The sequence below is a fragment of the Crassostrea angulata genome, chromosome 1 (genome assembly GCF_025612915.1).
Source record: "Crassostrea angulata isolate pt1a10 chromosome 1, ASM2561291v2, whole genome shotgun sequence".
In the NCBI taxonomy this organism is placed as follows: domain Eukaryota; kingdom Metazoa; phylum Mollusca; class Bivalvia; order Ostreida; family Ostreidae; genus Magallana; species Magallana angulata.
The window spans coordinates 26,927,573-26,951,800 of record NC_069111.1 but is presented as its reverse complement, the minus strand read 5'-3'; the positions used below and the strand labels follow the sequence as shown (position 1 = coordinate 26,951,800).

Sequence of the window (24,228 nt, the reverse complement as noted above, 5' to 3'; positions counted from 1 at the left end):
AAGTTTAACATAGGAATATATAGAGTAAATCTTTAAGAATCTTCTTCTCAGAAATTAATCAGCCAGGAAAGCTGAAACTTGTGTGGAAGCATCCTCAGGTAGTGTAGATTCAAAGTTGTGAAAATCATGATCCCCGGGGGTAGATTTGGGGCCACAATGGGGTGTCGAAGTTTTACATAGGAATTTATAGAGTAAATCTTTAAAAATCTTCTTCTCAGAAACTAATCAGCCAGGAAAGCTGAAACTTGTGTGGAAGCATCCTCAGGTAGTGTAGATTCAAGCTGTGAAAATCATGACCCCCGGCGATAGGGTGGGGCCACAATGGGATGTCGAAGATTTACATAGAAATATATAGAGTAAATCTTTAAAAATCTTCTTCTCAGAAACTAATCAGCCAGTAAAGCTGACACTTGTGTGGAAGCATCATCAGGTAGTGTAGATTCATAGTTGTGAAAATCATGACCCCCGGGGGTAGGGTGGGGCCACAATGGAAGGTCAAAGTTTTACATAGGAATATATATGGTAAATCTTTAAAAATCTTCTTCTCAGAAACTAATCAGCTAGGAAAGCTTAAACTTGTGTGGAAGCGTCCTCAGGTAGTGTAAATTCAAAGTTGTGAAAATCATGATCCCCAGGGGTAGGGTGGGGCCACAATGGGGGTTCAAAGTTTAACAAAGGAATATATATGGTAAATCTTTAAAAATCTTCTTCTCAGAAACTAATCAGCCAGATGATTCTTTATAATTGTTAAGACTTTGGCCCCAGGACAATTCTTTGGCCTCACAAGAAGGTTCAGAGTTTATGTACGTTTATATCCCATATATAAACAATTGTTAAGGATCTTTTTGAGAACTGCAATACTCAACATATGATATGACTATAAAATCGTCCTGTTAGAAAAGGGACTAATGATTATAAACATAAGAATATCCAGGGGAAAATGGATTTTATTTATACAGGATCAACATGTATTATTGTACATTGTCCAGATAGTTTGTATTATGACTCCATTAAGCTGATTTTATCATACCTATTGTTCCTCAGGTGAGCGATGTGGCCCATGGGCCTCTTGTTATCAATTTTTGTTTTGAATGTATATCATTTTTATGGAAAGCTGTATGATTGAGACAAACTTATTGTGTAGCAGCTGAGGTTGGCCGAGGTCTGGATAAAACTAGTTCCTGTAGTTCTTACGGTAGTTCGGCAGGCAGCGACGATTTGTCTGATCCCACAGACTATAAATACTCACGAACACGCACAAGACCTATTCCAATTCTTAAGAGCCAGTTTCGACCAGAAATCTCCCCCCTTGCTAGGGAAGATCCCCTGGCTAGGCTTAGAGAAGCTATAGGTATTGTTTGACACATCCTAGGATTTTTCTGGGTGATGGATTAGAAAAACTTTCCTTCTTTCAACCTCTCTTTCCTAGTTGTCATGTTGGAAGTACGCTCTCTGAATGGTCAGGCTCTCAGATGGAGGTTCATGTTATATCTGTCTTGGCTTTATTTTTTCCAACTCTTATTTAGATTAGTCCAGTTCATTGGATGAATTGGGTTGTTTGGTTTCCAATGGAATATTGTAGATGTCTTTTGCATGTTGGTGATGGACACATTTAGTAAAGCTTTGTTATAAAAGATGTAAAATTTTTCTATATTTGACCCATAATGATTAGTTGTTCTGAATCATCTGAGTACTCTATAAAATACCTTCCATGTTGACCAGCTGTCAGAACTTAGATATTCCTGGCCCTGGAGTGAATGTGTTTGATAAATTAATTTTGGACTTTACCCTAAAAAATTAAAAGATATTATGCAGAAGGAATAATTGTTAAATGTTATTTGAATTTTAATTTTTGAATAGATGATTTTTATTCAAATATCCAGCAGTGAAATAAAATGGTAAACTCTGCAAGAATGTCATGTAGCATTCATTTACTTTACTCAACATTGATGTAATATGATCAACATATCATTAATCATGCATGCAAACCAGGGCAAATGATTTGATACTTTACACAGTATAGAAATTGCGAATTGATTTAATTGATCCATTTAAACTAAACCTTTTTTCCACTGTGTAATAATGAAAAAGATGTTATTCTGTTCATTTATAATTCACTAATAATAATCGTTTCAGTTACAAGTCGAGAAGAACATGAGCATTCTCACCGTCACCCGAAGACTGCTGTGGAAAAGCTGTCTGTCCCCGGGGAACAGAGCTCCCTGCCCAGGACAGCGTCCCCCAAAACTCCAGACATGCACCCTAGAAATAGGTCAAGGACACCTTCTTCTTCTTACCATCGTGTGCCTGAAAACGCATCTCGCTCACTCTCCCCACCAGACCTTAGGTACTTGTTACTTTGATTATGTGCCTTTTTACCTCGGAGTGGGAATACTTCAAAGTACATTCACTGTAAACAGATTAGAATTAGCATGTCGTACAGTATTTGGCAATATTTGATTTTTCAACAATTAAGTTAATGTGGGTTTAATTTGGACTATTTCTGAATGTACATACTTACATACATGACATTTAGCGAAATTTTAGTAAAAAATGCTATTAAGTTGAATTTATATTTCCAAACGGTTTTATCCCTATATAGAAGTATGTACATGTAACTTAGGATGATATGTTTATTTATGGTAATTATGATGTTATTATTATTATGATAATTAGGATATTTTCATTGTTTGACAGCTCATTGATGGCCAACTCTCCTTCCAATACACCCTCTCCCAAAAAGAGACAGCTGCCTGCAATTCCAACTGATGCCCAGCGGGAAAGTCGGGACAGAGGTCAGTGTATTTACTATGGAGAATGTTGAGTTGATACGTAATGGTTGAATAACAACTTGTCATAGCATCATTTCTGTATCAAACATTGAGTTAAATGCTTGATTCATAAGTAATTACAAAATATGAAAACATAGTTTTCTTGCAAGGAATTGTTGATATACTAAGTATCAAAAATTAAGATCTACATGTGTATCAATCAATTCACTTTCAATTAGTTTTAGCAGATTGCCAACCAAACTAGAAATTATATGTACATGTATTTAAACTTCTTCCCTTTTCAGTTGTGAGAGATTTAGAAGAGAGAGCTCGTCAGATAAAGAGTCGAATGCGACCTGGAAGTGTGACCCCTAACCTCTCTGACAGTGAGGCTATGAGGGGTCGTCACAGGTCATCTTACGACAGGTCAATCTCCAGAGAAAGGGGGTACCCATTGTATGACAGAGACCCTTCACGTGGGAGAAGGAAGGGTAATAAATATATAAATCATCTATGTGTTTATAGTTTATTCAATTTGAATTTTGCATGCATTTTAACTAATGATATATATATGATATTTTGTAGATGATTATGATATCCCTAGTGATGCTGATAGTGATATCTCCGAAATCTCTAAAGTTAGCACCATAAGTGTTCGCTCTACTCAGTCTGAAAAACCTCACAGAAAATTTAGGTAAGTAAATTCATATTTTTTCTATTTAAAATCTAATTCTTTTGTTTTTACATTGTCTATTATACAGTTAATGTAATATTCCCTTTACACTAGTCTACACACATTCATGTTGAAACACAGACAAATCATTTAGGAGAGAGAATTTATGCCTACTTCATTGTATATTGGCTCTGATGTCTTTACTACAAATGATAAATATTAAATAGCATTTTCAAATTGCACCTTCAAGATAGCAAATTTGTTGATGAAATCCTTTAGGCTTATTGATTTGTTTACATATCATATTTTCTCAGTTTGAATTTTAAGTAAAGATGACAAATATTTTGCTGATGATAACAGTCTGAAAGTTGTTGTTTTTTTTTTGCATTGATGTTTTGTGTAATGCAGTATTTCAGTCCAGAGAATCACAAACATGGGTGATTCAAAATACCCCAAATTATTGTATCATACAATGAAATGCTGTTTTCTTTTGGAAGTAACAAATTTTATTAAACATTGAATTATGTTCAAAAAAAATTTTTTGATATCAATTGCAAAAAAATATTTAAAATGGTCATAGCAGTTTAGTATTTATCATTTCATTTTACACATTGCTTCTTATTTTCAGTCAATTCAAAGAAAAAATAAACACCAAGTCTACGATACCCCGATCACAACAGCCGTCAGTGCGAACCCCCACGGGCGACAGTCAAGGCTTCCAGAAGCAGAGCAGTAGCGGCAGCATGTCTGACTCCGAGGTAGGCTCATGCGTGACAGAGGGGCGGAGACGTAGACCTAGCCTTGGTCACAAGATCGGGTCACTGATTGGTCTCCAGCGCCGGAGTAGCAGCGCGTCACAGCTGACTGACGGCAAGAAGAAGAGCTCCATACAGAGAAGCGAGGAGGTGCTGTCAGGGCGGGGACTGGTGAAGCAGCCCAGCAAGGACTCGACGGACGGCAGTATTGGGAGCATCAGCAGCGATTCTGGGAGTGTGTAAGTGCTTCTGACAAATTGACAAAATTGTAAGGTTGTATAATTAAGGGTCAAGGATCTGGCTGTGGGTCTCCTGTTACTTGCTTTGGGGAGATCCAGTCTTTATGACAGGAAGCAGCATTTTGAAGTCATTTTTTGGCGAATACAGAACTGTAAAGGATGTGCAGTAACCTTGAACTTAGATTCTAGGTCAGAGGTTAAGGTCAAAGCAGACCAGTATACAATCTTTGTCATGACTGTATTCTTTTTCCCCTTAGCCCAATCTGGCTCAGATTTTACCAAAAGAGTGCCTGTAGGTAAGGGTGTGCAGTGACCTTTAACCAATTTTGTAGGTAAAAAAATCACGGTCAATTCTTGTCCAGAAGATACTATATTACCTTTCCCCCTGACATTGTCTGCATTTAACCTCATCCTTGGAGTAACTGTATGATGAAGGATGTGCAATGACCTTGAACTTAATTTCTGTCAGAGGTTCAAGACAAAGCATAGTCATCTGGAAATGCTATTCAATCCTAATGACTTTTTTAAATCAGAGCCCTTTTAGATGGGTAGATCATCTAATTTCTTGGCTATCTTGATTAAAGAATTTTACTTCCATTCCAGTCTGTGGCTGAATCCAGCAGGAATGAGACTTGGGCCAGAGGGACAATTTGGGGACTTCATAGAAGGCCTGGGTCCTGCTCAGTTGGTTGGTCGACAGGTTCTGGGCTCCGCTTGCCTTGGGGAGATCCAGCTAAGTCTTTACGATAGGAAACACCATTTGGAAGTAGAGGTCATCAGAGCCCGTGGTCTCATTCCAAAAGCAGGTGCAAAAATTCTTCCAGGTTTGTATGATTCATTTGTAAACCCCTAAAATAAATATTAAATAAGCCTGGAAATTTTGTAATGGAATCCACCTTTAATTACATATATATGCTATTGCATGTACTTTTTATACATTTGAAAATATTCTTAATGTTAATTACAAAAAGCTTTTAATATAATGATTTTTCTCAACTTTTATGTCCTTATATTTGACAATCTTTTACAAATGCTTTCCTGTTTCAGCCCCCTATGTTAAGGTGTACTTGATTGATGGCAAACATTGCGTAGAAAAGCAGAAAACGACTGTAGCTAGACGAACCCTGGACCCCCTGTATCAGCAGCAGCTGGCTTTTACTGAGGACTACCGGGGGAAAATACTTCAGGTACTTTTATATATTGTTTGCAGATACTGAAATACACTTCAGATGATAAGCAAATTATAGTACCTTTTTCACATGTATCTACATACCGGTAATAATCCAAACTTATAAGTCAACCTCAAAAGTATAAAATATGACACCATTGAAAAATGTTTAAATAATTATATATTAAGTATGTGATAACTGAAATATTGTTGTTAAATGAACTTAACAGTTTGCTTGAATGAAGTTTTATAAAGATTATAAGGAATGACAATTCTTAATTATATACAAACTACTTAAAACTGGTTAAATTGTGATTTGGCTTTATCAGTAGCTGATTACAAACACAATCAGATTTAAATAAAATGAAAGAAAAAAATATTTTGTGGACATTAAATGCACTGCTCATAAGTATGTTCTCAATTCTTCCAGGTTACTGTGTGGGGGGATTACGGAAGAATGGATCGTAAAGTGTTCATGGGTGTTGCACAGATTCTCCTAGATCACTTGGACCTCTCAAACATTGTGATTGGCTGGTACAAGTTATTTACCAGCTCCTCATTGGCTGGTCATCACTCCTCGTCATCGACGATTGGACATTCTCGCAAAGGCTCAACAACCTCTCTAGATAGTGGTTACAATAACAACAGCCCCAGAACGTAGCATTAGCTAGGATAAAGACCTTTATATTATCTCATTATTATGTGATTTATTCATGTTGATTTTTTTTTTAATATGTAGTTGAGTATGCAATTTCAATGTTAATATATGAAGACTGTATGCTAGAAGTAAGGGCACAGAATTTCATGCATAAAGTGGCCTGCTGCATTAATAGTTGTAAGTCTTGATGGTATCTTGATATGAATGTAATCTTTAATCATTTATTCATATGCATGTTTTCATAAAGAGCATTTAAATTATTTGTTTGAAAAAATATAATTTATATAATACTGAGGTTTTATTAATATTCGATGGTATCAATTTTCGAGGATTCAATGAAAATGACAGTTTCAAGGATTTGTAAACTCATGGCCAATGATCCTATCAATACAAAATGTTAATAGAAATTGCATTTCAATGAACATTTAATTTAGCGGATCAACTTAACAATGAAATTTGGTATTCAACGAAAATTGATGAAACCACAGTAGGACTCTTATTGGCAAAGAAAACGTAATTTTTGGCCAATTAGATATAGCAAGCTCTCGAAAACAATGTGTTATTTGTTTAGAGATGTGGTTTTTTTTAAATGTTCCAAAATTTTAGACCATCAGTGTCTGATAGCATGCATTGTGCAGGGTGTGTTTGTGAATACATTTAAAGAATATCTGATTGTGTAAAGTTTATGCATGTATCATGCAAATATGCAAAAATGATAATTGTTTAAGAACAAGTGAAGAATGATTGGTATGTATCAAAATATCAGTATTGAAGTTACAGTACTGTAGATTCCTTATTTTACGCGAGTACTTAATTCCGCGATTCAACGATTTGCCATCAAATCGCGAGTACATAAAATTGCGATTGCCGAAATTTTATGAAAGTTTCATGTAGTTTACATGTGTCCCAAACTTAACAGTGAGATTTTAGAATTCGCGAGATGGGCTCCTGGCGATTTTACGCGGATATTAATTCCTCGCGTTTAATTAGGAATTTACAGTATACAGGGAAATATTTGCCCCCATTTAATTTTTGCCCTTTTGCCCTCATTGTCAGCTGGTGAATTTAAGACTTGGGGAATTCAAATGGTTTTGATTATCTCTCTTTAAACACAACTGCTTCTGGGTGAATTCAAGACGGAGTGAAACTGTTTAATTGCATTATTGTAGAAGGGCAAAAATTACATGGGGCAAAAATAACCCTGTATACAGTATCCTAATACATGTTTATGATTACAAAAATTCCCAGAGATATAAATTATTCATTAATAAATTTTTAATCAATTTACAGAATATACTTAAAGAGAAAAACTATTAAGAAAATTACAAAAGAAGGAGTTTTTACTGAACATAAGATTGACTTGTGAATTGGCTGACTGGATCTGTAAACATGCATGCTTCTTGTTTCTGACTTGTATTTGTACTGACATGTTTTTGTACTGACATGTATTTGTACTGACATGTATTTGTACTGACATGTTTTGTACTGACATGTTTTTGTACTGACATGTATCTGTACTTATACAATACCGGTAGTTAGACTTTGAACTCAGTCTGTTTAACATAATATGTTACTGTTCTGAGTGTTGGAAAACTGTTGAAGTTAGAGATTAAAGCACAGAGTCAGTTATAGCTTGTTTTTTTTTATTATTATATTGAGATTTTTCCTGTGTTTTTTTGTGTATACATTTTTATGTGAGACATAGATGTATTTGTTACTTGCAATTATGCATAGGGTAAGTGTTGTTGTTGTTGTGATATTGAAATGTAGTTAAAAGTTATTTGTGATGCGAGTTGGTTTATTTTTTATTTGTTTTTGTTGATTTCTAGTCAAAAAAAATATATATTAAATGTGTTGGTCGAACTTTTTTAAGTTGACTTTTTGATATATTATGAATGATTTTTTCCCCTTGTTATTGAAACAAAAATCTGTGATCATTTTGTTTTTTTCTCTTCAATTAAGATATATATACATTACATATGGATGATGTATGTTTCAATATATTTCTTATGATACATTTACATGTACATGTATGTTGCATATATGTAGAATAGGTGTGTGTAATTTAATTCCCCTGTAGACATTTTGGGTACAGAAAGTGATTTATGAGTCGTTGATATTTTGAAAACTGTTAGAGCATGATCGATGGTTGTGTGTAAGATTGACAGCCAAACTAACATGACTGTATCTATAGACCTAGAGATGCAGGTGTTGTGAAGGCCATGTTTATAATTGTGCTTTAGTGACTTTTAGTCGTATGAGCCCAATGATAAATATATATAGTTGATCAGGTCTGATCATAAGGGGATAAAACTTGTTCAACAAACATTTGTTATTCATCCCAGGGGTCCAATATCCCCACCCCTCTTCTTCCACCAGTCCTTAGAATATATTTATAACTTATACCAAAGGGTGTATTAAGTTCCAGCATTTTAGAATAAGGTGAACAAATAGAGTGTATACAATATGTCGAGAGATATACTTACAGACTTGGTACTTCATTGAACTATTTAACTTAATATTTCCACCTTGGATATGACAGTTGGACACCTGGACCAAATGGGTGCAAAGTCACTCTGGTTTATAATTGCTTAGAACGTACATAGATGTTCGGCATATACTTTGGATTAAACCATGCATTGTCAAATGATGATGGTCATTTTTCCTTCATACATTTTGTCAGGTACATTAGTCAATCAGTTCCACGTCTCTTGCATTAGTTTTATACTTAAACTAATGAAGTTGTGTATTGATTGTATGAGAACATTTTTTTAACAGCTATGTATAACTTAGATTTTTCATACCACACCGACTTTTTTGCACTGGGGAGCCCATTCCTGTCTAATGTAGCACCCAATATCTCCACCAAAGCGTGCTTTATAATTTGATTATTAATAGTTCCTGAATACATGTATATATAAATTGAGTTTAGAAAGTTGAGAAAAAAATCATTTTGCTTACAGAATTCTTTTAAAGAATTTCATATTAATATAGCTGAATTTGTAACCAGTAGTCTTCGCGACATTAATTTTGTATTGTATTCTGATTGAGTTGTCTTATCTTTGTTATTTCATGGTAAAGCACCATTTTGTTGAAATTAGGGAAGGAATCAACTTTACACTGTTACAATCAAATAAAGTCAATATGAAATCTCAAAATCTTTCCTATTTATTTTACAATAAAGCAACGTTGTCATGTTGTAAGTTTTGTATTTACTGCCACCTGGTTAATTCAAAATTTACATGACACAATGATCACAAAAATATTATCCTTAGATACAGTATATTTGGGATTTAAAATGTTAATTACAGTGACTGCAGATTTGAATAAAGGTACTAAAGGTACTCGATTATATAACAGTTCATTTATTGGACTGCATCATCATCTCTCTCTCTCTCTCTCTCTCTCTCTCTCTCTCTTTCTCTCTCTCTCTCTCTCTCTCTCTCTCTCTCTCTCTCTCTCTCTCTCTCTCTCTCAACCCTACAGATAATCGAATAGCTAGTTCTGTTAGTTAGTTAAAATAGTGTGTTTGGGAGGGCTGCGAGGAGTTGTAGAACTTGTTTATCAATTGTTGTAAAATAAATGCAATTTAGTTTTTATTTGTGGAAGATGGAAGGGTTAAAAGAGCAAAGGCATAAAAAGAAATCCTTCAATCGGGGAGAAGCTGTATAGACCGGTGGAGGATCCTCCCTCCTCTCCTTCTCCCAGCACTCCTTGATAAGATGTCTTGACCATGCACTAACAGAGTCCGTCAAGGAAGTTTTGCGTTGTAGCTAGGACACATGACATGCAGGATACATGCAGCGCCAGCTTAACCATGCAGTTATAGGAGTCACTATGCAATGGTTGAGGATTGTGCCCGTGATTAAAATTAAAATTCTTTTAAAGAATAAAGGAAGTGATCTTTCAATGACATAGATATCAGGCATGTAGATTACACTTTTTTCACAACAAATATTTCTCATAAATTTACATGTAGAAATTTGAATTATCATGGATTTGTTTTTCATCTTTTAACAACAGTTTAGGCCAGTTTTAGACAGAAACCAGCCAGTTCAAGAAATGTTTACATTTTTATTCTCAAATGTACAAGACGGCCGCACATCCCCTCAGAGGAAAAAAGTATAGCTGATCGTTGATTCGAACCAATCAACACTGAGAAATGTTTATCCAGAGATGTGCTCATCCACACGGCTATCTACGATATTGGACATACATTGCAAGTCATGAAAATTAGGTATACATGTAAATCACAGTTCATGAATTTCAGTGTCACTGACTGATAAAAGATTACACCTACCAAGTGACCATTATCTTTCCCTCCCTCTGTCTGTCCGCGATCGCTTGTCCAGAGCATATCTTCTCTTCCCTTGGCCTTATCTGGCTCATACTTCACCCACAGATTGTCTTTGGGTAAAGGATATGTAGTGACCTTGAACCATGTTTCTCTGTTTAAGGTCAAGGTCATAGCAGAATTATATATATAAAACCCTTGTCAGGGGCATTTCTTCTCTTCTTTTCTCTCCTTGGTCAAATCTGGCCCATACTTCACCCACAGAGTGTCTATGGTTAAAGGCTGTGCAATGACCTCGAACAAATTTGTAGGTCAAGGTCATATCGAACCATGTGAAAATAATTTTTTAAGAGCATTTATGCTCTCAACTTAGCCTTATTTGGCTAACACATGTACTTCACATAAACAGAGCTTTTGAGTAAATGGTGTGTTGTGACCTTGAACCAATTTTCAAGGTCAGATGTGAAGATTTTGGCAGAATTATATAAAAAATCCTTGTCCGGAGCATATCTTCTTCAATCTATCTTTGCTTTCATCCAGCTGATACTTCACCTACATGGTGTCTTTGGTCAAAGGGTAGACAGTGACCTTGAATGAAGTTTGTAGGTCAAGATCATATTGAACCAGGCAAAATACTTTTTTCAGAGCATATATACTTTCCACTTAACCCTATTTGGCTAATACTTTACTTAAACAGAGCTATTTGGTTTATGGCATGCAATGTTTTGAACCAGTGTGAAGGTCATAGCGTAACTCTTTAGAATAAGTTCAAGACCGTAGATTATTCTTATTTGCCTAATCATGCTCAGATTGAACAAAAATGCCTTTATGTATTGGGTAATTAGCTGTTCTATGCCAGCTCCTTGGGCGCCCTCAATGGTCAGTCCGTCCGCCCATCTGTCCATCCGTCCTTCCATACATCCATCCTTCTATCCGTCTGTTCATCCGTGATCGCTTGTCCAGAGTATATCTTCTCTCCCCTTGGCCCAATCTGGCTCATACTTCATCCACAGAGTGCCTTTGGGTAAAGGATGTGCAGTGATTTTAACTCATGTTTCTAGGTCAAAGCTGAAGGTCATAGCAGAGTTATATGAAAAATCCTTGTCAGGAGCATATCGTCCAATCTGGCTTAAACTTCACTTTGGTCAAAGAGTGTGGCCAGCAGTCCGTAATAAAGTTTCGACTGATCGATAAACTGGTAAGAACTTGGTCGTGTAGATTTCAGTCCCGTTAGTTTCTTTAGATCTGTGAATCACAATCAGTTTTAAGAAATTGAGAAAATTCTCTGTAGATGTAAACACATAAAGATAATCGAGAAGACTACATACAGCTATAAATGTAAATCAACAATGAATAGAACATGTTCCGAAATGCAATAAAAATGTTCTCAGGTTAAACAGTTAAATATCCCTTCTTATTGTGCTTGTTTAATAATCCATATTGTATTTGTAGCATGATTACCCATATGCTATTTTACAGGAACGGGGGATTTGATGAAATAAATTTACAGTCTGTTAATTTACTGCAATATTTGATTAAAAGCAAAACAGTTACGTCATTTTACCTAACTTGCTAATGTGCAAACAATCATTGAAACATTAGCTGTACATGTATTATGATCATGTTCTTCATATAGTATTATCACGTCCTCATTTATCACAGTATGTAATATCAACCTCATACGATATCAAAGAGCCAAGAGTTGAAGTCATTGCCATCCTCAACAGTATATTCCATTTACTTGTGGTCAGACTATATTATATTCCCCTATCGCTGATCAACACCGACATCATCAACATTGGAGTCCAGCTTTGATCAGTATGTTCTTTGTTCTTTATATCCCCTCCCCCTTTCCCTTCCCTTACCCAACCCACCCAACCCAACCCCTTCTCCTGTCTTGGTAAAGGAATTCTTCTCACAAGCCATTTTGCATTTTGAAGAGGATGTAATTGGTCAGTAGATAGAATTAAGATTAGGGCTAGTAGCATTATCTCGTAGGAACTGGGTTAAAAAGTAGTTCTCTGCCTCAATCCCCTCAATCACTTGCCCTAAGCGGGGACTCAATAGGAAGGTACCGTAATTTGTTTTGTTCTAATCTGTTCTCAGTCTCTATTTTCCGGTGTGTATTCGAATCTGACAGCAACACTATTTTGGTTGCAGTGATTTACATGTGTTATGGAACTTGAATGTAAATTGACTTGAATGTGATTATCATCATCATCATCAACAGGCTGATTCGAGCTCCTTTTTTCGAGTGTTCGAATACAGCACCTGAATTAGACGACAGATGCCAGGGAAGCATGATGAATGAACATCAACACTCATCATTATCATCATCTTGGAAAATATTGATGCATCCACAGCAATGGAAAATATTGATGCATCCACAGAAATAGAAAATATTGATGCATCCACAGAAATAGAAGATATTGATGCATCCACAGCAATGGAAAATATTGATGCATCCACAGAAATAGAAGATATTGATGCATCCACAGAAATAGAAGATATTGATGCCTCCACAGCAATAGAAAATATTGATGTATCCACAGCAATAGAAGATATTGATGCGTCCACATCAATAGAAGATATTGATGCCTCCACAGCAATAGAAGATATTGCAGTAGAAGATATTGATGCATCCGGAGCAATCAAGAAGAATCAAACATAACTAGGGTTTCATGGAGAGTGATTTCCATCTTTAGGCAAGGAGAACATGACTGACAATGTTAGAACAAAGAGTTTGTGAATGGCAACTTAAAGAGGAACCTCAATGGAGCACCAACAATGGAGCAGGAGAATCAAGCATGATTATGTTCATCTTTGATACAGAGGATGTTAACACAAAGAGTTAGAGGAGGGCAAACATAAAGGGAGGGCAACAATGGACTATGTTGAGCTAACAATGGGTTGATTATTTAAACAATAAAATACCTTCTTTGGTGATTCATGCGGGATATGAAGGTGGCGACATTGCAGAAAGCGGGTTAAGTAACTTTTTTCTGCAATGATCGCTACCTTCATAACCCAAATGAATCATCAAAGAAAGCTTTGCATTGTTTATATTTACATTTATCTTTTAACAAATTTATGATTGGTCGTAAAAAGTAACTTACATTTACTAAAATGTTGACAAAATCAATGACTTGAATGTGTACTTTTGCCCTCAGAAACATTTGTGATTTTAAATTCTTATTCAAGGGCAATAAACAGTTTGATGAAAAGTTAATAAAGATAATTTTTTGTAATTATATGTATCACTTTTTAATACCTAAATGATAATTTTTCTGTATCTATATGTATAACTTTTTTGTACCTAAATGATAACTTTTCTGTAACTTAAATTTGTAACTTTTTTTGTGCCTAAGTGATAATTTTAATATAACTTTTTAATAACCTTTTTCATACCTTTTTTATACCCATACTTTTATTTTTATGGAAAAAAATAAATTGTCAATAGTATGGAAACTGAAGGATGACCCAATTCCATTTTGGGTAAGTCTGATAAACGAACAACCTTCACACGCTTGTGTTTGTTAAAATTTTAAGATAAAGTTTTGGACTGGAGTTGAAATTTGTTGATCTTTTTATTCGTATAAGAATTACATAACAGACTCGAGGATGTGGCTTCTGATTGAAGGGCAGTTCAGTATGGTGTTTTGGTGCATGTATAATGAAGACAAAATTGTTAACATAGGCAAATCAGCATTTTCTGCCAATTAAAAGTAAAAGTGATGTATGTATATTAATTTTATAGATTATATATATGTTGTTATCTCTTTTTAAAAAATACCTTTCTTAATTTAATTATGCTAGAATAAAACCAATGTATTGTTTATTTATATAATATATTGCAGAAAAAATCATAACAAAGTCCAGCAGACTGTACAAGAGATTGAAGATCATACCATTTAATAATAACAGATGAAAAAAGTAAGTCATTATGTGTGTATGGAAATTAAATATTAATAATACACAGTACATAGCTGGTCTTATTTTATTATGAATGTATTACAAAATGCAAGGAAACTAAGGCAGAATAATGAATATACTAATGTAACATCTGTAAAAAGTTTTAAAAAATTGATCATAATTTAATTTAATTGCCTGTTTTAGATTTGATACGCAAGTCAAATTATAAAGAACAGTTTTATCTAGGTATTGGCCACATGCATTATTAAACATGGGTGAGTTATTCCTGTTTTATGAAAAGCTACATCACATGTGAGTTTAGAGTTATTTACAGCTAAGTAGTAATCACTATAAGGTAATATTTTCTACACTTTAGAAAGGATTGAGAATCTAGATACAGATCGAGTTGCATGCTGATCCATTATTTTATTTGATTATTACAAGCTATCAGACTATTCTTGAAGAGGTAGAAAAATAAGCGATGTTTTGTAATGTACTTTTAAGCTCACCTGAGCCGTCTGTCCGTCCGTCCTGTCTGTAAACTTTTCACATTTTCAACATCTTCTCAAGATCAACTGGGCCAATTTCAACCAAACTCGGCACAAAGCATCCTTAGGCTAAGGGGATTCAAAGTTGTGAAAATTAAGGACCAAACACTTTTACAAGGGGAGATAATTAGAAGTTTTTGAGAATTTTCGAGAATTTTTCAAAAATCTTCTTCTCAAGAACCATAAGACAAGGAGAGCTGAAACTTGTGTGGAGGCATCCTCATGTATAGCAGATTTAAAGTTGTGAAAATATCATGACCCCCGGGGTATGATGGGGCCACAATGGGGGGGGGGGGGTCGAGTTTATACATAGGAATATATAGAGTAAATCTATAAAAATCTTCTTCTCAGAAACCGTTCGGCCAGAAAAGCTGAAACTTATGTGGAAGCATCCTCAGGTAGTGTAGATTCAAAGTTCAAAGTTATGAATATCATGACCCCCTATGGTAGGGTGGGGCCACAATGGGTGTCGAATTTTTACATAGGAATATATTATAATAGAGTATATCTTTAAAATCTTCTTCTCGAGAACCATTTGGCCAACAAAGTTGAAACTTATGTCGATAAAAGCACTTAAAAGTATACTTTTTTGACTAATTTTGGAACGACCAAATGCATAGTTTTAAATTTAGTCGAAAAAAGTATACTTTAAAAGTGATTTTATTGTACTTTTTTCATTTATAATATGTACTTATTCTTGGAAAAGGTAGTTAAACTGAGGCGATACATTACCTTTGTAGGCTAATTGGAGATAATGTGAATCAAACTTCAGGATTTAAGATGCTCTTGTGTTTAAATGTATTTTATATGCTTAAAATGCAGAAAAAATTTGAAATTGTACAGACCTTTCTAGGAGTGTGGTCATGATTGATATATACATGTAATCGATGATCAATTGGAAAGGTTGTCGATTTACGGTAACAACTTGAGATTTTATGATCGATTACAATCAGTTTATTAGCTCATCTGAGCAGAAAGCTCAAGTAGGCTTTTTTGATCACATTTTTTTTCTGTTGATCGTCTGTCTGTCCGTAAAATTTTCACATTTTCAACATCTTCTCCAGAACCACTGGTCCAATTTCAACCAAACTTAGCACAAAGCACCTTTTTTTAGGGGATTTAAAGTTTCGAAAATTAAGGATCACGCTTTTTTCAAGGGGAGATAATTAGGAATTATTGAAAATGTTTGAGAAATTTCCAAAAATCTTCTTCTCAAGCATCCTCAGGTTGTGAGAATTCAAAGTATTTCAAATCATGACCAACAGGGTAGGATGGGACCAAATTAGGCGGGGGGGGGGGGGGGGGGGGTCGACGTTTTACATATTTAGAATATAAAAAGTTACTTTTAAGAAAATCTTCTCAGAAATTAATGAGCCAGGAAAGCTGAAACTTGCGTGGAAACATCCTCAGGTAGTGTAGATTCAAGCTGTGAAAATCATGACCAACTGGGTAGGATGAGATTACAATGAGGGAGGGGGGGGGTGAATGTTTACATAGGAATATATAGAGTAAATCTTCACAAAGTCTTCTTCTCAGAAACTCATCAGCAAGGAAAGTTGATTTGTTTGATATGGTTGTTTACCAGTTTTATTGTACGGCTGTGGAATTTTGGGTTTTGAAAATCTAGATATTATTGAACGTGTACATTACTGGAAGAAGATGGGTGGATAAGGCGTGTAAAATGCCCATACGCGGTCGGACAGGCTACTAAAAAATCAAAGTATCAACAAATCTGATGGGTTTTTTTTAAAATCATTTAAAACAATACATATTTAACGAATCATTGATTTGTAACCTGTAGGTATGTTCAATACTTGGAATATGTTGACTCAAACAGGCGTATACGTATCAAAACCTGCAAATATTGTCATTTTTTAGAACTTCAAGGCATTTTCTTTTATAGAGTGGGTCTGTGCTCCATATTTTTCTCATAGTCTAATTAATGTCTAATGGAAAACAAACCGATTTCAATAAACAAAAACGTGGAGAGATGACCCACTATACATTAAAAATATCATTTTGTATCCCAACAACTGAACATATTGAAAATATAATACAAGTCCAGTAATTCGTGACCTTAGTCACACATACTATTTAAAAAGCCGCCTTTGTTGTGTCTGAAATGGATCAGTGGTTAGAGTACCTGGCATAAGCTAACCGTATATATATCTAGGGTTTTTATGTTACGGGTTCGATACCACCAAAATTTCCGACAATATTTTTTCTCTTATTTTTTGTTAAATGTATTAAAAACTGACTATAGTTAGAAATTTTGCTTTTGCAAAGTTGTATTATAATATATTTGAATAGATTTAATTGGGGAAAAATAAATTTAAAATTGTATTTCACTACTAAACCGAATGGGCATTTGCGCCATCTTATTCCACCATCTTCTTTTGTGGAATCATCCTCAGGTAAAGTAGATTCAAGGTTGTTTAAATTGTAACCCCGGATGTAGGATGGGCCACAAAAGGAAGGGGGGGGTCGTCACATTTTCACATGGGAATATAAGAATAGATCTTAAAAAATCTTCTCAGAAACCAATTAGCCAAAGAAGCTGAAACTTGTGTGGAAGCATCTGCAGTTAGTATAGATTTAAGTTTGTTCAAATCATGATCCCCAGGGTAAGATGGGGTCATTTGGGGGGGGGGGGGGATAAAAATTTACACAGGAATATATTGGGAAAATCTTTAAAAATCTTCTCTAAAACCCCTCGCCGCCAAGAAAAGCTGTAACTTAAGTGAAAGCAACCTCAGATAATGTAGATTAAAATTCATTAAAGGGATTTGGACACGATTTGACATCAAATTCTTATTTTTTATGTATAAAATGGTTTAGAAGTGCAATTTGAATAGTTGAGTAAAGTTTGAATGATAGAAGTCAAGTAATTAGAGATATACAGAGGTAAGAATTCATTGTTATGTGAACAAAGCTCGAGTCATTATTTGTTTACAAATAATGTAAAATAAAGAATAACCATTTCTTTGATACAATGACTCGAGGTAAACAAGATGAACTGATCAATCTGTTCATAAATAATATTATCAACAGAAAAACCAACATTTGATTGAAAATTTTACCAATAAAACACATATGTAAATAATAACAATACTTAAGCTTTGTTTACAAAGAATTTTAAACTAGGTCTGTATCTTGCTTGTAACTCAAGATTTGACGTTTAAATTTTGAGGAGGCATTAAAATACCCAAATGAACATATCTAAACATTAAACACTGAAAAACAAAATTTTTAAATTTCGAGCTCTAATTGGGTCTAAGTCCCTTTAAAATCAAAACCTTGAGGAGTAGGGGGAGGCACATTGAGGATCCAATTTTACAAAAACTGAAAAGTTTATACTATATGGTCTTACTTATATTCAATATTTTGACATATTTTTGAAATTGTTTAGACTTTAGCCCCTGGACGATTCTTGAACCTCACAATTGTTTCAGAGGTTGGTGTAGGTTTATGTTCCATATATTAACAATTATTTCGGATCTCTTTGAGAACTGCAATGCTCAACATCTGATATCTATAAAATCACCCTGTTGGAAAAGGGACTTGATTATAAACATAAGGATATCCAGGGGGAAACTTGATTTTAATTTATGCAGGATCTACATGTATTATACTACATTGTCCAGATATATGTATTATGTCCCCATTAAGCCATTAAGCTAATTTATTTACATTATCCGGAAATTTAATGTAGCAAAAATCACAACCAACATGTGCGCAATATAAGTTGTTTTCGCTCTCAGTTTCATCAATATTTATAAAAAGGCATTATATATACTTTCTGAATACAAATTGAAATAGTGAGTAATTGCTTTTTTTTTTTTGAATAATTAATTATTTTGAAATACTTGATACCACTCAACATTTTTCTCAATTAACCCAATTTTATGTTACAACAAAACAATTCGTGATTTTTTTTATCGCGAAGAAAAATGTCTTTGTAGACGTAAAAATTCATGTCGTTCCTTTACTTTTTATGTTCATAACATACACTTTTAACATGAAAAAAAAAACAACCCCATAAGTTTTTGAAGATTGTTTTTATTGCAATACACAGAAAAAAGTAAGAAGCGCACTATCAGTCAACTGAGCCACTGGTTTGCAAAGACTAGTGGAAAGGAGACACTCCGCACAGCTGTCAAAATTGATGTGAAAGGTCACACCAGGAAAAAATATGATTTATTATAATTTTATTCCTCTAATATTGATCAATGAGGAAAGTGTCGGATAAAGCAAAGGAAAAAGCTGTTACATGTATAACTGATTATCCATATTTTTGCTTACGCCATTTTATTAGTTAATTGCCACAAGGAGAAGATGCATTTCCACCATCGAAATCCATATTTCCTTTGAATCTGTCAAGCGAATAAATAGATTAAGATTAGTGTGTAATTGAAGATTATTCAGTGCATAGAAATAATGATACATAAGCAGATATTGCCAAAAGCGTGTCATGTGAGTGACATTACAAAGTAAAGATGAAAATCGAAATAAGTAAAATGATATTACTATTAAACGCGGCATTTTTCAGTACTTTTATTTCTATCAATAGCTTAGTATCTGTTTGGTTACCTAAGAAAGTCATTGATAATGATACCCAAGCCAGGAGTTTCACAAGGTGACATCTGTTAAAATGACATTTTTAATGAAATGAATTCTTTATGAAAAAAATTACTGACAATTTATGAATATTTGTTTTCTTCTGCTTTGACTAAAGTATGTTGACATACTCAATTCTGCACTATGTTTTGATAATGTTTGCTTGTACACCTTAATTGGGGTGTATTTTATATGGGCTTCCTAAACATTAAAAGATTGTAGTCAACTGGTATCTACATATTCAATTGTATGTATGTTTGATTTTATTTTTGCTGCCTTTACAATATTCATGTTCATGCTTGCTATACGAATCACAAGCACCTGCCGTTACCAGCTTTTCTCGTAATTTAAAATTGTACCCCTTCCTAATCTGATAGGCGGTATGTGTGTATATATTAACACGAGATAACTTAAATGTTGTCAGATGCCTTTGCTTTGGTGTAGTTTATTTGCAAGGGGTTGATATCTCAAAAATATTAATATTGTACTGATTATGCCTTTGCATATTTCATTTATACTGTCTTGGCAATATCATGTCTACATAGTCATTTTCGTGTCGCAGCATGTCATCACAGTCCTTCCTGGATACACGAAACGACTCACTCCACGTAGAGTTCTGTACAAAGATAAACGGACCGGAATCGGTTAAACAAAAGTTCTCCACGGTTCTTCTCAGTGACTTGAAATAAGAAATTTCTCTAAATATATCCTGTCCAAAGATATTTATTTGCCGCCACAGTCTTTCAAAGAAAAATTCATACAGAGCATAGTCAAGCTTTGCATATTGACGATACAATTGTCTTTTCTCTAATTCGGTATTATCGAGTGTTTGTAACACGTTGTTTTTGTTAAGTATCAAAAATATGACATCCTTGACCTTCCAGTTTAATATTCTTCGTAAAAGAACAATTGACTCTTCCATGTATTCGTTCACGAGGACCACATCAAATTCTTCATCTAGTTTCTTTAAATACTCCTGAGTTTTATGTGAGTTAAAGTCTCTAAACAGAGATTCAGGAAAATCAAACTCAAAAGCCATTCTGTTATTTGTAAATGACCCTCTCACGTCTTCGTTCTTGTACAAATGGAGATTTTTTAGGAAGGTACTAACATTTTGACCGTCTCCAAAAATATGTTTGAAATAGCGAAGTGTAGAATCAAACTGTAAATAAGGTTCACGAACAATTGCAACATATTTCGTATCATTTGGCAAAATTTTATCAAGAGCAGTTCTGTTGTATATAACATGAAAGCACAACATTTCGAAATGTTTGTCTTTTGGGGGAGGGATGATATTATATCCAGGAACTGCAGTGTCTGTATAACTGATTACGTTACGGTATCCGAAACTGTTGTTTGGTACAACGAACGTCAAATCCCGGTCTATTCCGTACCGCAGAAAAACGTTTTGCACAGTTGAACTTCCGGTTTTATGAACTTTGAGATAAAAGATGTGATGAACTTGTTTTTGATTGTTCGGTATGCCAGCAACACGTAATGCCTTGGTCCTTTGGTTGGTATTTGAATCGTATTTCCCAAATAATTTAATGTTGTTAACCCATACTAGCAAAGTAGCAATCACCAGGCTTGCGGAAAAAATGTACCTGCATGCAAAAAAAACCTTGTAAAAAATAATTGCCTCTAATCATTGGAATTAATACTTAAGCATATTCTAAAAAAGAATTTAATTTTTTTTGTACAAACATTATTATAATTCCTTTTCGTAGTCAGTAAGCCCTCTGTATAAATAGATTTACGCTTTACAAATGAAATTATGTCTCAACGAACAATTCGGTTTTGGTTTCTACGAAAATTAAACCGACGCGAGTTAAAATCATTCCTCAGCACCGTAAATCAAATAGTCATTGACAGAAAAAATATACGTACGATGTATATATATCATATAGTAGTCATGAAATATATTTCATTTGTTAAAATAAATTAGGCCTATATCAGAGGTGTCCTTCCTAATATAATTTATTTTAACAAATAAAATATACATCATTGCTACTTCTGGCTTATTTCATTTGTTAAAATAAATTTTACTAAAAACGAGAGTAGCTACAAAAGTTCAAATTCAATTTGTTTGAAGATTTACCTTTTCATACTGTCTCGCAGCCTGTTCACTCTACTTGATATTCCTGCCCATCTCCCGTAAAACTGCTGTGAACAGCTTTATATAATATTGTCCGATTTCGACCAACCAAGCTTGAATCGGCGGCTTTTATTGATGATAAAATGAGATATTGATTTGGTACCGACTTAGTTAAATTAAATTAATTTATCTAATTAAGGGAGTAGATTTTTGTAAGACCATGTACTCTTGATCCATTCGATTACAATTTCTGATTCAGTTTCAGTTTTAACTGCTAAACAAAACCTCCTATATATTCTCATAAAGTTTTACATCATATTTTAGTAATTCAATGTTTTGTCGTCCTAAAAAATAACAAATGGATTGAAAAATACTAAGAAGCTGCCTTTAAATTAAATACTAGCAGACTGAGGTTTTATCAACACAGAATCAGTAACCAATTTCTATAAACTTCCTTGACTCCTTCCCCCCCCCCCCCATTCCACTTAGGCATATCAAAACTTTGAGGAATGCTTATAATCATAGTAACACATTCCGACATGCTAATATTGGATTGTCAATTTATATATCAATAATCAATTGTCTTAAGAAATAATGGAGAATATACATGTACCTTGTCCCAGAGGCAAAATTCATCTATTAATTATGATGATACTTTCTAAGATTTTACATTTGATTACTTTTTCATTATTTACTTTTTATAATTTTTTTGGTCATAATTATTCCACTGTGTTATGCAACATTACTGAAATTGTAAATACATGTTTTGCTTGCATGACGAGCGTACGTAGTATTTTGACTCATGCACGTATTTTCTTTTATGTAATATTGTTGATCTGGCTAAGACTGAAGAAGAAAAACATAAACATGGTTACGTGTGTATACTGCCATTTATTAGTCCCCTACCAGTATTCACCGGAGGGGACTATAGCTTTCCTCTGCGTCCGTCAGTCCGTCCGTCTGTCTGTCCCACTTCAGTTTTCCACACTTTTTTTCTTATGCGTTTGAGGAATAATATGAAATTTGACTTCAAAGATGATGGGGGGGGGGGGGAGGGGGGGGGTTGATTGCAGTACATCACGTGACTAAACTCTGCACTCTGATTGGCTGATGTAGACAACTGAGGACGATCAGCTGAATACAATGTACTCAAAAATACCCAAGAATTATTTTTTGGTACAGGCAATAATATAACATATCACAGTTTGCTATTATTTATAATAATGCTGTATGCGGAGTAAAGCACTGTTGGTCAACTGCATCCCTTTATGTTAAATATTCTCTATAATTTATCTCCTCAAATAATAACTATTGCAATTCTAATTCCTTTGCAAATGTGTTCCGTTAATGTTCGAAGGGGTATTTTACGTGCCAACGGAGCATCGTCCTTTCAGTTGTCCATAAAAAATAGATAATCAACCGAGTATTTCTGACATTGTCCGAATTGATTATATAAAATAAGGCAAGGTTATATAGCTTTCTTGCATTTCCCCTTGAATGATGGATGCGATCGTCATTGTGCAAAATCCTTTTATACTGCAGCATGAAAATGTATAAACGTAATGATTTACATCGTAATATATATTGATTGTCAATAAAAACTACCATTTAAGTCATACATATGTTGCATATACATTGAACTAACCTTCTGATCTGGAAAATATTGATAATTCCATAAAAGAAGACCATTTCTATGCTTCTATTGGACTGAGTATTAAAACATCTTTTTCAATGGCCCAATATTGATACCGTCTTTTTTTCCCCAAAATACATCTGTGCCTTTTATAGATATTTCTATTAAAGTCTTTTAAAGCTTTGTAGTTTAAAAAAGGTAAAATATCCAAACTTAGATTATCTCGTATAAATTTGGTAGCAAATGAATTTAAATGTTTTAGTTTTCAGATTTAAGACGCATTTGTTATTTTATATCAGAAATCTATTTTCATCAAGTATATATAATGCCCAAAGATATGGCTACCCAAACAATTATTTTAGCAGAAAAATTATCACAGAGCACCGAAATATCAGGATATGTGGTATGTGGCAACACACTTTGAAAAAAATTTCAAAGTGCGTTATGAAGGTACATCAACATTTTTAAGTATCGAGACTCTTAGCGCACTTTGAAAAATAGTTTATACCACAAATTCTGGATTTGAATTTCTAATTTGTTGATAGTATTATATGAATAGTGCCTGTTTGGGAGGGTAACAGTTGAAATCGACACCCGAAGAAAACCATTGTCAACCGACGCGAAGCGGAGGTTGACAGTCGTTTTCTCGGGATGTCAATTTCAACTGTTATCCTCCCAAACAGGCACTATTTATTTTATTAAACTGAATGTCTTAATTTTAGAGAAATTATTACTGCTTTGATATAGAAATGACGTGAATTCCACGGCGAACCGTACGCGCATAATTTACACGCATGTAACAATTCGTTTTGTTATACTTTCATGTTAAATACTGAAATCTGATTGGTTAAGACGCAGTTAATAA

The 24,228-nt window shown here is 34.2% G+C and overlaps 2 protein-coding genes across 6 annotated transcripts in view; one reads left to right on the top strand and one right to left on the bottom strand.

Annotated features, from left to right (window-relative positions):
* LOC128175025 (regulating synaptic membrane exocytosis protein 2-like) overlaps positions 1-9,423 on the top strand; it is a 46,465-nt gene extending 37,042 nt beyond the window's left edge. For 4 of the 5 annotated variants that reach the window (XM_052840420.1, XM_052840403.1, XM_052840436.1 and 1 more), the window contains 8 exons: positions 2,137-2,347; positions 2,698-2,795; positions 3,077-3,262; positions 3,357-3,465; positions 4,073-4,438; positions 5,042-5,262; positions 5,486-5,625; positions 6,037-9,423. In XM_052840420.1, coding sequence (XP_052696380.1) covers positions 2,137-2,347; positions 2,698-2,795; positions 3,077-3,262; positions 3,357-3,465; positions 4,073-4,438; positions 5,042-5,262; positions 5,486-5,625; positions 6,037-6,267 — 1,562 coding nt within the window. In that variant the 3' untranslated portion in view covers positions 6,268-9,423. The remainder of the gene's footprint in view (positions 1-2,136; positions 2,348-2,697; positions 2,796-3,076; positions 3,263-3,356; positions 3,466-4,072; positions 4,439-5,041; positions 5,263-5,485; positions 5,626-6,036) is intronic. The other variant, XM_052840412.1, reaches the window with a different exon arrangement.
* Positions 9,424-19,069: 9,646 nt separating this feature from the next.
* Positions 19,070-21,806, bottom strand: LOC128158015 (galactose-3-O-sulfotransferase 2-like). Its single transcript, XM_052820683.1, has 2 exons — positions 21,734-21,806; positions 19,070-21,239 (listed from the first exon to the last, which is right to left on the bottom strand). The coding sequence occupies exons 1-2, from the start codon at positions 21,739-21,741 to the stop codon at positions 20,144-20,146; spliced, it is 1,104 nt and encodes a 367-aa protein (XP_052676643.1). The 5' UTR covers positions 21,742-21,806; the 3' UTR covers positions 19,070-20,143.
* Between the last annotated feature and the right edge of the window lie 2,422 nt (positions 21,807-24,228).